This window comes from Argiope bruennichi, chromosome 8, assembly GCF_947563725.1.
Source record: "Argiope bruennichi chromosome 8, qqArgBrue1.1, whole genome shotgun sequence".
Taxonomy (NCBI): Eukaryota; Metazoa; Arthropoda; class Arachnida; order Araneae; family Araneidae; genus Argiope; species Argiope bruennichi.
In genome coordinates, this window is record NC_079158.1 from 79,651,491 (window position 1) to 79,667,997 (window position 16,507).

At 25.9% G+C, this 16,507-nt stretch overlaps 1 protein-coding gene across 1 annotated transcript in view; it reads left to right on the plus strand.

Annotated features, from left to right (window-relative positions):
• LOC129981975 (cell adhesion molecule Dscam2-like) overlaps nucleotides 1–3,737 on the plus strand; it is a 560,888-nt gene extending 557,151 nt beyond the window's left edge. The window contains exon 26 of the mRNA XM_056093054.1: nucleotides 3,326–3,737. Coding sequence (XP_055949029.1) covers nucleotides 3,326–3,402 — 77 coding nt within the window. The 3' untranslated portion in view covers nucleotides 3,403–3,737. The remainder of the gene's footprint in view (nucleotides 1–3,325) is intronic.
• The last annotated feature ends 12,770 nt before the right edge of the window (nucleotides 3,738–16,507 follow it).

Sequence of the window (16,507 nt, forward strand, 5' to 3'; positions counted from 1 at the left end):
AGGAGATGTGTAAGTGGAACTTACTATTTGAAAAAATAAATTCTTAGAAATAAGTAATATAAAAAGTAGATTTTATTTGTCTATTTGTTGAAAGTTCATGTTATGAAAAGGTTATATTTGTTTTTAATTTAAAATTTCAAATTGAAATATTTTGGAAATAGGCATTGCATTATTTTAAGGAAAAAAAGGTTTTTACCAAGCGAAAGAAATGTATTAGAGAAAATTGATGAATAATTCTTCTTTGTTTTCGGTATAGTTGTAGAAAGATATTTATATATTCACAAAATGGAATTTCTCTATCAATGCATCTGAAGGAAAATAATCCGAATGATAAACTAATTATTTAATGTTTGAAGTATAAGTGCATATTATAAAAGTTCTTCAGTGCGAGATAAGAAAGAATTTAAAATGGGTTTAAAATGGGATTAAAAAGAATTTAAAATGGGTTTGTCATTTATTACAAAATAACATTTCAGATAAAATATCAATATTAGGTTTTAATTTCAGATTATTAAGAAACATTTTTAAAACAGCTTTAAAATAATTTTTAATAAACTTATAATTCGCGACGGGGAAGAATGATTGAATTTACAAAATAGATGGCTGAACCAGAGTTATTATTTTTAAGATCATAGAAAGGGATTTTTAAATAAAAAAAACAAAAGAGAGGATTTTATGTCGTCGGATAATTTTGAATAAACTAAAATCAATGTTTGTTTTTGATTTTAATGCTCTCTCAATATCAGATTCCAAATATTTCTTTTCTTATAGAATAAATTTAACTTTTGCTTACGTTTTCTATACTATTTCGTAAAATTGTAGAGATTTCCTTAGAATCTTTTGTAGAGTATATTCGGAAAATTCAAAATTATACGTCATGAAATACTTGGCTCTTTGAAATTATTTTATGAAAAATAATTCCTTGAATGTAAAAAGAAACTGTATTTCAAAAGTTTAAATTACATTATTTTTATGAAATTACTATCACAAGGATGAAAATCGGTTTTTATATTAATGTATGAATATACAAATTATTCCTCTAAAGTAACAGTGAGTCGATGTTTAAAGATAATAAACTATAATATGGGCAAAATTATTTTCCTTTGATTATGTTTAAACACATAGAATTTATATATTCTGAAAAATTTTATGCTGAGAATATTAATAATGACAGATTTCGTACATAAATGGTGACTAATTTGATTGAAGTGAAAAATTTACTCAGTTTCTCTATGAAGGTGTCTGCATTAATAAATAAAAATATTCTACCAAAAAAAGTAAAAATATTTAAAAATACTTTCTTTAAGATGCATTGATTATCATCTGTATGCTAATTTAGTGTTGACATTAAATAGCAATAACATATATATATATATATATATATATATATATATATATATATATATATATATATATATATATATATATATATATATATATATATATATATATATATATCACTTTAATGTGTGCAAATACATACTTGTGCCGTTTATTAAAAACCGAGTATACTTTATTTTAGCATCTTGTTGAAATTTTGAAACCTTAAGAAATTTCCCTGAAAAGTTTAATGAAGTTAAGAATACTTAAACCTTGAAAGAAACATTAAAATTTTAATGAATATAAAATTGGTGAAGGTAAGGATAATGAAGCTAAGGTCTAATGAACCTTAATATCTGAATCATTTTTATAAGATGAAAGTCACTTTTAGTAAACAATTTTATACTTTCAACAGTTTATTTTTTTATTATTATTAATCAGTAAATTTTAAGTATCAAAAAGAACATTTCATGATTCAAATATTATTGTTTTATTTTTTCTGAGTATTATTGTTTATTAGAATATATTATTATATTATTTATTAGCATATATTAGAAAATATTGATTATATAAAATAGTCATCCTTTTGATTTCCATTTCGTTGTCAAATTTTGCTGATTATTTCATTTTAATACCAAATCTTAAACTTAGTAAACCTTCTTTTATTACAGAATTGTATTACACAGTTTGTATTACACTGTTACGAATCTGGAGCAATGATTACGAATTTCTTCATAGTAAAATTACGAGTTTCTTCATAGATTGTTCTTCATATTATCATTTGATTACACTTTTACGAATTTCTTCCCAGGGAAATCTCATGGTAAGGAAGCGAATTCTTTAGATACTTGAATGCATCTCAGGTAAATAAACTTCGGTCTTGGAGACAAGCTCGACGACCGTTTGTTGACTTGGCGATTAAGTTGGAGACTTTGAAGACAAAATCGAATATTCCAAAATTACAATTACAATTCAATGAATTACAATTCGAGCTTCAGAGATCATTTTACACTTTTTAAAGCGCCATTTTAAACCTTATAATAAATGGCAAATTAAAGTGTATTAGTTAAATCCTCTGGAGTATGATTGCAACGGAAACTGCAATTTAAACTCTTTTGCCGTGTAACCTTATTTTATCAAACGTGATTTAGTGCTTGCATGTATCTTTTGCATTTCTGCAAGTAATATCATTGTGAACTTTTTACCTTTTTCTCATATATAACATTGCGTCATTATCTGTTATTGAGTTGGCAGGACTTCTAAGCAGATATCCATTCTCTGTATTTTCCGCAGTAATATATTTGAGATCTCAATAAATTTTAATTCACAATATCAATTTTTGCAACATCTTTGAATATCAGATGCATTTCCAGGAGAAGTATAAAATTTTTACATCTATTAAGATAAAAAAAAAGTTGATTTTTTAGCATGAAATATTTACTACGTTCTTTCAATATAATATATTAATATGTTTTTAAAGTTTCGAAAAAATGTTCCAGGTAACTAATTTCAGTTAATTATTTCTAAGAAAAAAATTTATTCATTCCTGAAACTATGATGTGCAACATTCTCGTATTAATTTGAAATAATTAATACATTTTTATTAAGTAATATTTTAATGAATTTTTATCTATCTATCTATCTATATATATATATATATAATTTATCGAGAATGAAAGTTTCTTTCTCTGATTTTTTTCTCATTATATTAATAAATGGATTTCATTTAGGCTGACGTAAGAAAAAAACTCAAATATTGACTTAAATATAAATGATAAATGGTTTGATTATTCTTAGATTAAACATTTAATCTCCTTTAACTTAGAATGTCCTAATGTAACACGACCTGCGATCATTGCCATAGCGACGATATCAAAGAAACAGTCCAGTATGTAAAAATGTGACTCAAGGCCATAATTTTACATAATCATTTTGAAAAATGCAATTAAGGTATTCCTCCGAAATGATAAATGTTTCAAATACTAATTTTTTTCTTCCATTTCAGATTCTCATTCACCATTTGTCAAGTTTCGAATTGGGCCGCTCACTACAAACTGCGGTTTGTGTGCCGATAACGAGTGATGTATGGACACAATTTCGAGCGTTTTTCGCCCCCTGCATATTTGATGAAGCCGACTCTCTGTAAAGGGATAATGTGAGCGGATTCGTTATTCTGTTACTTGGAGTGACTGCCTCGAATGAGACTGATTTGCACAAATGTGTGAAGGGTGTATTTTTATCTTAGAAAAAATTGGACTGTTTTAAGCGTGATAGGAATGAGATTTGCTAGATGATAAAGCATAAGAAACGAGCTAAGTTGTCTTTTTAGTTGGAAATATTATTGTTGTAGTTTTTGAAAATATGAAAGTACGATTCATAAAACTTTAAAGAAGCTTAATTTTGCAGATAAGAATTATCAATTCATATTACTTAAAAAATCAGATGTAAAAATATTAAAAATAAAATAAAATAGTGTTCAAAAAAAGTAGAAATACAAATAAAGTAATAATGTTCCTTTCGCTAATTAAATATTCAATAATTAGTTCTTTTTATTAAAATATTCAATAATTTAAGTTAAACTTTATAAAATTATTTGTTTAAGAAAATAATATTCAGAGTAAATTTTAAATATTTCTCGAAAGGTACAGAAGGTTTGGACTGTATCATATGTGACAAAATGCTCAGTAAGAAGCTCTAAATGTTAGAAAAATTACTATTCTGATTTAAATAAATTAAATAATTTTTAATTTTATATTGAATTAAATATAATGCGTTTTAGAATATCTTGAAGATAAAAGCATCTGAATTTTAAAAATTCCGAAAAATCAAATCAAGAAAATTACTTTTTAAACTTTTATTATTATTATTATTTGCATATATTTTGTATACTAATTTAGGCTGGGATTTTTAGCTACTAAATTTTTCTTAGCTGAAGTTAATTGGAAATTAGATAAAACTTTGCATTTAAGGCAACACAAATTTTTCAATTCAATTAAGTTTTTATTTTATTTCATTAGAAAGATTTTTGTCAAAATTGACCAAAAATGTTTGTCAATTTTGGAAGAAGGAATAGTTTAAATGGATCTAAAACAATTGTATAGAATGTAAGAAAAAATATTGAATACGGTGATAAAGTTTGATGAATTTAATCAAAATTCTTCAATGAAATTTTAATAGAGTATATTCACTTTTTCATCTTAGGTCGATGAACATGGATATTTGAGTATAATGATTTGTGGTAAAAACCAAAATGAATATGAACAGAAGCATGTTATTTCGCTTTCTGATTTTTCATTTAAAAATAATTTTTAAAACTAATGAAAAAAGATAATTTAAGTAGCATGAATAATACATGAGAAGGGAACTGTCAAGAAATAAATTTTGAAAGCAATTTTCTCACAATTTGATTTTTTCATACAGTTTCACCTTTATAAAATTATATCGTTTATTATGCTAACACAACTTAAAAAGGATGCATCTTCCTTTTATCTCTTAATATAACTTAAATTATTGCATCAAATAAATTTTAGTTCAATGTATATGACAATAATATTTTTCGTGTAATTTGAGCTTATGTTTTATCATCTGAATACTTAGATATGCCAAAGAAATAGTTTCTGAGCTGTTATGTGTATTGTTGTGTGTGCAATAAGTGTTTAATGTGATGTTACTATAAATGATGGCACTTCGCCTCAAGTGTAGAGAGTAGGAAATGTGAAAAAAGAAAGATTTGAAAGCTTATTGGACTCAAAATGTAATAAATGATTACATATAAGGAAATTGTATATTATGTATTGTAATAATTCTCATTGTGCTGAACATCATCCATTATCTTGTAAATTTTGTATAAACAACATTTTCTTGTAAAAATATGTTGATGTTTCGAATATGAAATTTGTTAATAAATATTCAATCTAATTTTGTCTTGAAATTTTTTCATTATTAGAATTTAGACTAGGTTTTTCTTCATGGTGCATTTTTGGCTTCTTAGTAATTAAAAATAATTAATTACACCATTTATTTAGGACTAAGAATTAATTTTAAATTTCAAAATTAAATTTATTACCTCAAAATTGAAAATTGCAGATACAAGCTGTTTTTGTTTAATTCAGATTAGATGGGAGATATGTTTTAAAATGTTATTGAAAAAATGATTGATTTTCCTTTGACAAGATATTTCGAAGATAAAATAATTATACATTGACTTAATAACAAATTAAATTGTAATTTATATAAAATTTTATTTAATATTTTAACAAAGTGCAACAAATTTCACACATAGCAGGATTTGGGCTACTTTTATAATTTGTTTATAACACAGCTTACATTATTTACATATTTTTGTCCATTTCAAATATTTGCATTAAACAATTTGACAGCTAAATATGAATTCACAGCTCTTTATACCTCCGGGAACAAGTATATAAATTTATAAAAGCTGCATGCTCAAGCAAACATTTGTCTAATATTACATTTATATTTTGTCTAATATTACATTTATATTTTGTCTAATATTACATTTATATTTGTTTAAATTGTTATGGAGATGGGCCATTTAACTCTCTCTGAATGAAGGTTAAGGAAAAAATATACAAATTTCTGTCTGAAGAAAGCTTTTTTTTTTTCTTGATATACTTGAATTGGCTATTTCACGTTTATAAAGATTAAATAGTTTATTTTTCTCTCTTTTCAATTGCTGAATTATTGCAACATAAACAAATTTTGGTAATTAGGGGAGTATTGAAAGAGGAATCGAAAACTTAGTAATGTCTAAACGGGAAAATATGTACTTTGAGTTAGAGTACTGAAAAACTTGAAAGAATTTCTCTTTTCCAATTCGCATTTAACCGTAACTGGAGACATGAATTTCTTCACATGGTCAGAGACATGGAATAAAAATGACCATTGTTATTTTTCTTTTTACAGCATTGCAAACAGCATTGAAATTTATTTTGGAAACACAATACATTCTGGAAATCATGTAGTTTTCAAAAATATTAATATTAAAAATGTTAAAAACATAACAATCTCTTAATGATTATTTACTTTATTTACTTATTAAGAAATCACACTAATGTTAACAAACAAAAATCAAAACTAGAATTTAACAAATTAAAATGAAGAATACAATATTTTAAAATATTACTTTAAGAATATTTATTTATTCTCTTTGCATTATTCAAATTAAAAGTAGTTTCAGAAACATGGAATCAATGACTCCAAAAATAACAACAAGAACTGAAAACGAATAACTCGGTTATGCGCATGTGTTAATACTTAGACTTTTGCCAACATACTGCTGAAAGAACAACTTGAAGGTATTGAGGAGATTATTGTATTCTAGGACCACAGGATAATTAGAGCCAATAAACAATGCGAAGTCATTTTGACCTCACTCTCCAGTTATAGGTTAGGTACTGGAAATTCAAAATTTCCCTAAATTTTCAGAGTTCTGCCCAAAATATTTAAAAGAAGTTTTATATTATGCACTTTTGGAATTATGAATATCAAAATCTAGTGTATTTTGTATGGATGAAAATACAAATATGTGCGTAACAAATGTTTTATTGTTCACTTTGTTCACACCTATAAAGATTTTTAGTTTCCGCAGAAAGCACAACTATGACGATATATTACCATTGATTTTAAATTAAATGACAATTTCCTACGTCCAAATGCGTTGTTCCTTCGTTTATGCGTTGCTGAACTCCAAGGGAATCATGTTTCATGCAGAGATTGCTTGATCAGATATTCATACAAATGTGTTTACGTAATCATCTTTTTCTTTCAGAACAAAATGATTTCAATTATAGATTAGATGGGCTTGAAATAGCCCAATTACTGTTATGAGCAAAACGTGTGAAAGTTCTATTTTATTGGAGTAACAACGTAGGGCATAGTAGTTGATTTCAACTTAGAAATTCATACATTCAATAAATACCGCACTACAAAATAACTCGACCTTTTCGCGAAACTATCTGATTTTCTTACATCGTCTGTCTTGTGAATCTAAAATTTCTTACCATTCATATTTGTATGGATCCGGTTTATTTTTGATTATTTATCTCCATCAGAAATCTGCACATAACTTTTAAAATATTAAGTTAATGCAGGCTTTTGCATAAACATTCGGTTACATTTATTTATTTTTCATTTCTTAAATTAGTCATTACAAAAGTACATGCTTTTACATAAGCATTTGTTACATTCATTTAATCTTTATTTCCCAAATTAATAAATGAAAAAGTAAAATTATTATTTATTATTATTTTACTGCTTTGCAATATTTCTTATGGTAAACTGATATTTTTCTCGTGAATAATAAGCTGAACAATCTTTTATAACTACTTCATCTCGGATGTTCAGAATTCTCGTTTGGCAGTGGTCCCGTATTACCACAGAATTTATCGAGTGTTTCAAGTATTTTCATATAAGACTTATCAAGTATTACATTGTGAAGCTAGTTTATAATGCATTTGATTAATTCACCTTAATTCTGTGATAATATCCTAACTCGTAGAGTTTACATGAACTTAGAACAAGCCTCAGTAATTCTAAGCACTTCAGAGTTATTTGAGGGTAAGGAATGGTGTTCCTAGCCGTTAGTAAATCTTCCGCCTTATTGCTGCTTTCCATTGATGTATTAATTACTCTTCTCTGATAAACGGAGAAACATGATTGAATTCACCTACACTCAAGAGATCACATTCGCATGGATTTCGTTTCCGGAGGTATCATAATACATTACTTTTAGTTTAATAGCAGTTAATGCGAAACATTAAGAATATCCACTGAAAAAGAATAAATCTAAGTAAAGGGTGCCCGAAAATCAACGAAATATTTGAATTTTCCACCATTCGTGCAGTAAATTATTAGCGACGTTATTAACAAAACCATTTGACAGCTGGTAGTTTAGGGTTAGTAAATATAAGCGTTACCTGATAGAACAACTCGTTTTCCTTGTCGAATAATATTCAAAAAAAAAATGAAAGTGTGGCTGCCACAGTTCAAAAATCTGGGAATTGGCCAACTAGATCGTATGATTTAACACCATTGGATTTCTTTTTATGGGATTATTTGAAGTACTATGCCAACAAGCTCAGAACACACACACATTGAAGGATGGAATTAAACATTCTATCAACGAAATTCAGCCACATTTATGCAAAATGGTCATAGAAAATTTCGACAAAATAGTGAGTAGCAGGAAGAGTGTGCCAGTAAAGCAGTGGATGCCATTTACCTACCTGCTATTTCATACATAACCCTCCCTATGGACTTTACAATTCAATAAAAATATAACATTTTAAAGAAAAAGTGCTGTTTTCTTTAATTTAATTTAAATCTTGTTGAATATGTTGCTTGATCATGTAACGCTCAATTTTCACTACTCCTAAACTATCAGCTGTCAAATGTTTTTTTTTTTTTAATTGGAATGTCAACACTTTACTGCACAAATGGTGGCAAATTCAATATTGCCTTAATTTTAAGGCACCCTTTGCATCCTAATATGATATGCATTTCCTATTTATTAGTTTATGGAAAAAAAATACAATTATAAAAGTTAATTCAAATTATGGGTTTTTCAAGAATGTAACGAATTGCTTATGTAATATATTTTCGAAATATGTAGACAATTTTTGCGATAGTCTATATACGAAATTATTCAGGTGTAATGTGGCATTAATGCTAAATTAATTTTGAATTAATCATTAGATGCAAAGCACTTTTTAAATTAAAAAAAATTGCTTGTCCTTCTGATGAAATTACGTGAAGCTGTTAGATGCAATTTTTCCTTTTAAAAATATGCTTGTTCAGAATTTTTTACAATAAAAGTACTTTTTAATGACTTCATGAATAACACAGTAAGCGTTAATGTTTGAAATTTAGTAGAAAAAAAGCTGAAAAAAATCCTTATAGAGGGAAATGAATAGTAGTTACACAGTAGTTTTAGTTGAAAAAAGCAGCTTTTTTTTTTGGTGTCCCATGGTAGGAGCAAATATGATGAATAAAACCACACACTTTTTTAATTAGTGCAAGAAATAATTATTTTTAGATGCGACTCATTTCATTTCTTGCCTTTCCTTTGACGACCCAGAAATTTCTTTGCGATTTTTACAGATCAAATATTTTTTTTTATTAATGAACATAGTATGCAAAAAAAAAGACTAGGGATAAGAAAAGAACTTAGTTTTCTACATAAAATATATTGAGAGTAATATTAACCTTAATATATGAATGTTGACCTCTTTTTATCTATTTGATGGAAACTACAATTAATTTCTAGATTAGACATTTTTTGTATACATATATTTTTATGAAATTTATTACATCAACTGAAGTAATATTTTCTGAAAAGATTATTGTATATAAATGGATATATATATGTTATTATTGAATAATCAAAAAAATGTAAGGATTTAACAGTGCCTACATTTAATATGCAAATTGATATTTGAAAGTTAATAAGAAATAGAATTTGAATTGCGAAAATAATTTAAATATTGATACAGATCTTAAACTGCATTTATTTCATTTGATTTATTTTGTTAACGATTTAATTTCAAAATAAATAAGCACTAAAGGGACACACACACACACACAAGCAAAGTAATATTTTCATACATAACATATAAAGTATAACAGCATATAAAGCATAACAACATATAAAGTAACATTTTCTGAAAATCTTCTCATGATTTTTGATATATATATATCAAGAATCATGAGACATAAGTGCAGTTCAATGAATAGAGTTTAATGGCATTAGTTCCTTCTTCACACTGTTACAATTTTACATCAGTACTTTCTGTGTCATATTTTTAAAGAAATTGAAATATTTCACATTGATAATAGTTGTTTACCTTTCTCAGAATTCTTATGGCAGAAATTCTTGCATAATATTAATTTATGTATATTTTTTCATATTAATTTTGTATCGTAGTTTTAGCCTAGTTTTTCTTTGATCGTAATCTAAAAATATAACTAACGACATTTTTCACAAAAATTTCAAATGGAAAGATTAATAAATGTAGATGGGATCCTATTGATTCTTCCTCTGCAAGCCATTGAAATTATCAAAGATATTTAATGGGAAAATTTTATGCCTTATTATTAGTGAAATTCATGCCATAACACTATTATTTAATTCCTTAGCAGTAAAGCAGGAAATTTTCTTGAACATTCAAACTGTTTTTTTGGAAGGCTTGATATGAATAGTAATGTGGAAGCGATGGCGTAAGGGGTAAGTGATCATTTTTCCATCCTCCGTTTCGAGATTTCACATATTTTTCTTAGTCAGTATTTCTTCCATTAGTCAGTTCAAGAATTAAATTGAAAAGGAATTAAGTAAATATTTAAATTTACAACTGAAATAGAAGAAAAATATTATTCAAAATAAAATTTACGAATATAATTTGCAAAACAGAAAAGTTATATCTTAATTTATAACATTCTCATGTTACAACTAAAGGTGAAGTTTGAATTTGCATATAAAGAGTCTTCTGTTAAAAGATATTAGATTTAAAGCATGAGTATTATAAATATAAAATCTTAAAACTTTTTAAGGCTTAGTCATCTGAAAATTTTTCTTTGAATCTTGTCATCATAATGGGCTGTATCTTGAGCCGATGATTTAAAAAAAATTAAATTAGATATATTGTGTTCAAAGGATATTTCTTTTCTAAAGAAAACAGGGTGGAAAAGGCAGAGCAGTGTGAAGTTGAAAGCCTAAGGAATTCTGGTGAAATTTTACGTGCAACCCTCCCCCTTTAACTTTCGGATAAATAAGCAGCTTGAAAGAAATATATGCTTACCTGGATCAATATACCTTTAAGAAGTATATTTTTTTGATATTTTATAAGCTCTAGGATAATTCCATTATAAAGTGCATTTATTATCTTTTCATATTAATAACAGTGACACGAAAAATACATACCATTTCATTCACAAAAGTAGAAAATCTGCATTATCCTGAAATAAATATCAGTGGTTTATGCACAGAAAACTTCGATAAAATGAAGATTTTTACTAGCACAATCGAAACTTTTGTGTAAAAATAATAACATTTAATGTAATAGGGACGGAATGAAATATTCTTCCTAGACATATTTGTCAGCTTATAAAGATAGCTATAGGTTCTAGATATATTATACAGTCTCTAATTTTTTGTTCAGCAATGAATGAACGGCATTGTATTTCTTTTTTTATCCAAATTGCCACTTCCAATGAAAAATTAGAATGGCATTTTGACATTATAAGCCATTCTATGGGGAAATGTTTACAGACCACATATGACATTAACTGTTTGCTATGATAATAAAAATAAATGTCTTAGAGCATCAGTCACGCCATTCTCAGTTGAGCTTGTTTATATCAAATCACTTTAATGACATGTTTCACGAGTATTTTTCTCATTTAAAGAAAGCGTTTCACAGTTTATTTATAAAATGTTTATATTATTTTTATAATACTTTTTTGGGGCTAACTGTCCGTTATACCACGACTTTGTCTATATATAATGAACACTATATAAATTTATTTTTACAATGATATTAACTTCCTATTCGTAATTTATTTTTGTCTAGATTTAATTGTCTTTTAAAAATATTTTAAATATATTTTTCAATAATATTTTTGGTTTCGTGAAGGGAACGCTAATTATTTTTTTTATTTTTGCTGCTGGTCTTTCATTCTAATTTTTTTTTCTATAACGGATGATAAAGATATGAAGATATGGTTTATTATTCCATATTAAATATGTTTTTGATGGAAGATTTTCTATAATACTTTTGATTACAAAATTAATTACAGTTAATTTTTAACTTCAAAAATGAGCAGCGATAAATATTTTAATTTTTTTATTTTTTAAAATAATTTTACATATTTATTTTTTAATTTGCACTCTGATTCTTATTTCAATATCCTAACTTATAATCTTATCGAAATAAAGAAAAATTTATTGAATAATTATCTAACATATTACGTAAATCTTTCAATATATTCTTTCTGTGATAGATTTCTGCAATCCAAGTCAAATTATGTAAATACGCTAACTATTTTACTACTACCGTTTAGTTATAAATAGGTTTCTGCTAATTATAAATGATATTTACAGTTTCTTCATAATGACCGCATGGTGGTAACTATTAATATGATACTATTATTTCATGCACTCAGTCTGCCGCATCCGTAATCAATATTATTTCAGAAAAAGAATATTCTAAAGCAGATAAACCATAAGATTTAAATGTCAATGAAATAACAATGGATTAACAATTTTCTTTTTTTTCTTTTAAAATTATTTTTCAGAAACATTTTGTAAATTGTAATGAGCTAAACAAATTATTTTTTAGATAAAGAAATGTTCGAGATATAAATATTCATAAAATTTAAAAAAAATGCGTTAATACAAAAGATGTAGCGCAGTTTATTGTTAAGCAAATTAAATATAGAATATTGCGCCTGGCACGAAAGAAAATCTACTGTGAAAAAATAGATTTGGTATTTCAGAAATATCTTAACAAGTTGACCAATATTCATTAATCTTATTAATTTTAAGATATACTTCTAGCAGAAAATTAAAATGGCAAATTTATTTAATACTGCAATTGCTTAAATTGAAGTGAAAGTTTTGTTTATACTATTACATTTTGAAAGAAAAAAATCAGGAAGAATGGTATATTTAAAATTATCCACAGAAAGGAAATTGAAATAAGAGAATTAAAATTTGATAATAATGTATTAGCGTAATTTGAATAAAACACAATTTAATTTAAACGTAAATTTTATATTTGTGTGTTAGAAATTCTGGAAAGGGTCTATAAGAAATTGTAGAATATAATTACACACGAAATATAAATGCTAGTAACGAATTATTATCTTAATTTTACTTTAAAAATTAAAGGTATTCTATTTTAGAGCAAAAAAGTCAATTAAAGTAATTCAAAGGCAATTTAAAGTAATATAAATGAGTGTAAAAGTTAATTTCATATAATATAAATAAGTTCAAAAAGTAATCAAAAGTAACAAAAATAATAGCGTAAAGGTTGATATTAGACTTATAAAACGTATCTGAATTTTTTAGAATGTACGAGAAGCAATTTTTGAGTATTTTAATAAAAATACAAACGTTTGTTATTCTAGCTATTAAAAATATTACAATGACGTCTTTTCAGCAAAATCACACATAAATCTCCCGACTTTAAAGCGTTTTTTTAGCCTATCTAGAGATCAGAAACAGTCCAAATCTCTCATTCAATGATTTCAGTTTCACTCTGAGCAAGTTCAGATTTAATGTGGTTATTAAACATCAAAAACAGCAGTATATATCTTTTTGATTTCCAGCAGCTGCAAAATAAATGACGGCAATAAAATAGGAATATGGTCCTTTTGAAAAATAGTTTATATTTTACCTCTTTCCCATGGAATAGAATGGAATTTTATAGTTTTTGCTCGCTTCGTTGTGTTGAATATTGTCCTGCTATTTTATGGTCTTCGTTAAATATAAGAGTAAAATAAGGAAACTGAAGAGTTAAGGCTTCAGAAAATTCACTCGCATTTTTAAGGCCTCAGTACTGACAATTTCGAAAATCATAAAATAAGAATAGAGCAGGTACCAGTAGTAAGCAACTGTTGATGGTAAAATAAAGATGGCAATGAAAATGGAAATTTAAATTTCAGCCGTCGTAACTGAAATTATTGTTCTAAATGCTGTGCAACTCAGCATCGGTTCAGTAGTCAAGCTCCCTTTTCATGAACGTAAATGCTTATTCGAATTTAAAGCCTCCCGTGAATGAAGTATTAAACGTAGATTTCCTTTAATTAGAAACTTAGGCTGAAAACTTATGAATGATTTCTGCCGTTTAAATCTCAGTCATACTTTCTTGTCGTTTGGTTGTTGCCATCATCGTTAATGTGGGATTTTAATTTCTTTATTTAATTTCCAGTTGTGCTTTCTAATTAAATTATTTCAAAAACGATATTTGATAAGTAAACATCTATAGATCAATAGACAGAATATGAATCGCATCTGTTATGCAATTTACCTGCATCCATCCAAGATCTATAATAAACTCTTTATTAAAACTGAATTAAATTAAAATTGAATCAAGATTGCGGATTAATTTATAATTTTAACCATCAAATCTAGCATAATTAAATTTAACAAATAATTATATTTACCGATTTGTTTGAGAATCCGTTGCTTGAAAGCAATGAACAACAATGGCTAAGTGATGATTTAAATTTGTTTTTCAATTATAAGGGAATAAAAAGGAAGAATGCAAAATATTTGTTATATATATATATATATATATATATATATATATATATATATATATATATATATAGGTGAGAATGAATTATACAATATATGATGTTTACAACATTTCGATCAATTTTTTGTGGGCAACTATTTTGATGCTTTCTTTTCATGTAAGTTTTAAATCAAGAAGCCTTTTCATTGGTAAATCAAATTAATATAAGATAACTAATAAAAGCATGATAAGCATGAAATACATGATAAGAAACATGAAAGAAGAAGATACAAATTATATAAAAAAAATCTTTCTATTTCATCTTGAGCGTTGCGTCTAGAAATTCAATGATCTAATTTCAATGATCAATGATTTTCAATTTAATGATCAATGATTTTATGAGTAGGTGTTTTTTTTTTGTAATTTGCTCCAGGGAGCAAAAAAATCGTAATTTTTATTATTGATATCAAACATTTAGTATCTTTTTTGCTCTTTACCTTTTGTTTAATAAATAGCCTTTTCAAATTAGTCACATTTGTTTTGCTTTAGACTCTATCTTTTTCTGAACTTACATTATCCTTAATTTATGGACATGAGTGTGAATGCGTATTTTGTAGAAATGTTTGAATAAGTAATATGGTTTAATGTGACTGAATATAACAAGAAAAAAACACAGAAACTTTGTAAATTATGTATCTCAATAATTTCTTTGAACTTTTGGTTTTATAATAGATAAAATCTGTTGAAAAATTATAAATGTATTAACAATTTTTTTTGAAAAAAAATGCTTGTGGAATTTTGAAAAAAGGAAAAAAAAATTGTAATTGCATTAATCCGAACTGTTTCAGGTAACTAAAGTGCAATTCTATATATTCATGAGAATTATTGAAAATGGAGGATTAATAAAAGTGCAGTTACTGTATTTATTTTACAAAATGGTGAGTCCTTACATATTCTGCGAGTTTTTACTACAACGTTTCCATTCTATTTAAAAATAATGTACGAACTTTTTCCAACAAATGTGGAAGATATTTCATTTTCTGAAAGATTATTTACTCTTGGTCGAAAATAACTCTATTTTACTCCGTATTCCAACTAAATTGCTGCGGATGATGCAATTTTTTTCTTGCTCCTGATGCAGTTCATATCTGTGGAGTTAGTGAAAGACTTTCCCATATTTTATGTTCTATTTTGCAGCGAAGTGATAGTTTTCAAAATGCAATTTCTCTGCTTTATTCGCCAGATATTGTCACATCGCGATTCATCAGTTCAAATTTTAGATGGGATTCAAAACGTGAGCATATATGCTTCACGGTTTTATTTCATATTAAGCTTCAGGTTATCTTTCTTTTTTATGAGTGTAATTTATAAATGGAAATATTTCTAACTTAGCCGCATTTACATTTTTATTGTATTTACTTTTTAGATTAGCCTTGGAAATAAATTAAAACTACTATTAAAACTATTTTTTTTAGATTATAGACATCATACACTAATTATTTTACAATATATATAAGAATTGGGAAAAAAATTTTATAGTGGAAATTAAATGTTTCATAGGTAAATGAATTTTGAACTTTTACTAACAGTCTGCAATCTTTTTTTTTTACAAAATTGTTTAACTTGAATAATGAGTAATCCTGAAAATAGCTTTCTTTTTTATGTATATTTAAATACAAGCTATAAAATTCTTATTATGAATATTTTATATAAAACCAGTTTTAAAGCCTTTACTGTTCAATAGACCACAAAAATGGCAATGATTGTCTAATTAGCTTTTTGTTTTATAATCAGAGAATATTCAAAATATAAATTTCAATCTTATTAACATTTCATTATTGAGATAAAAATAAATGATATAGGAAATATACATTTGTTAGAAATACACATATTTATCATAAAGAACTCACTGTAAATTATAGGATATATTC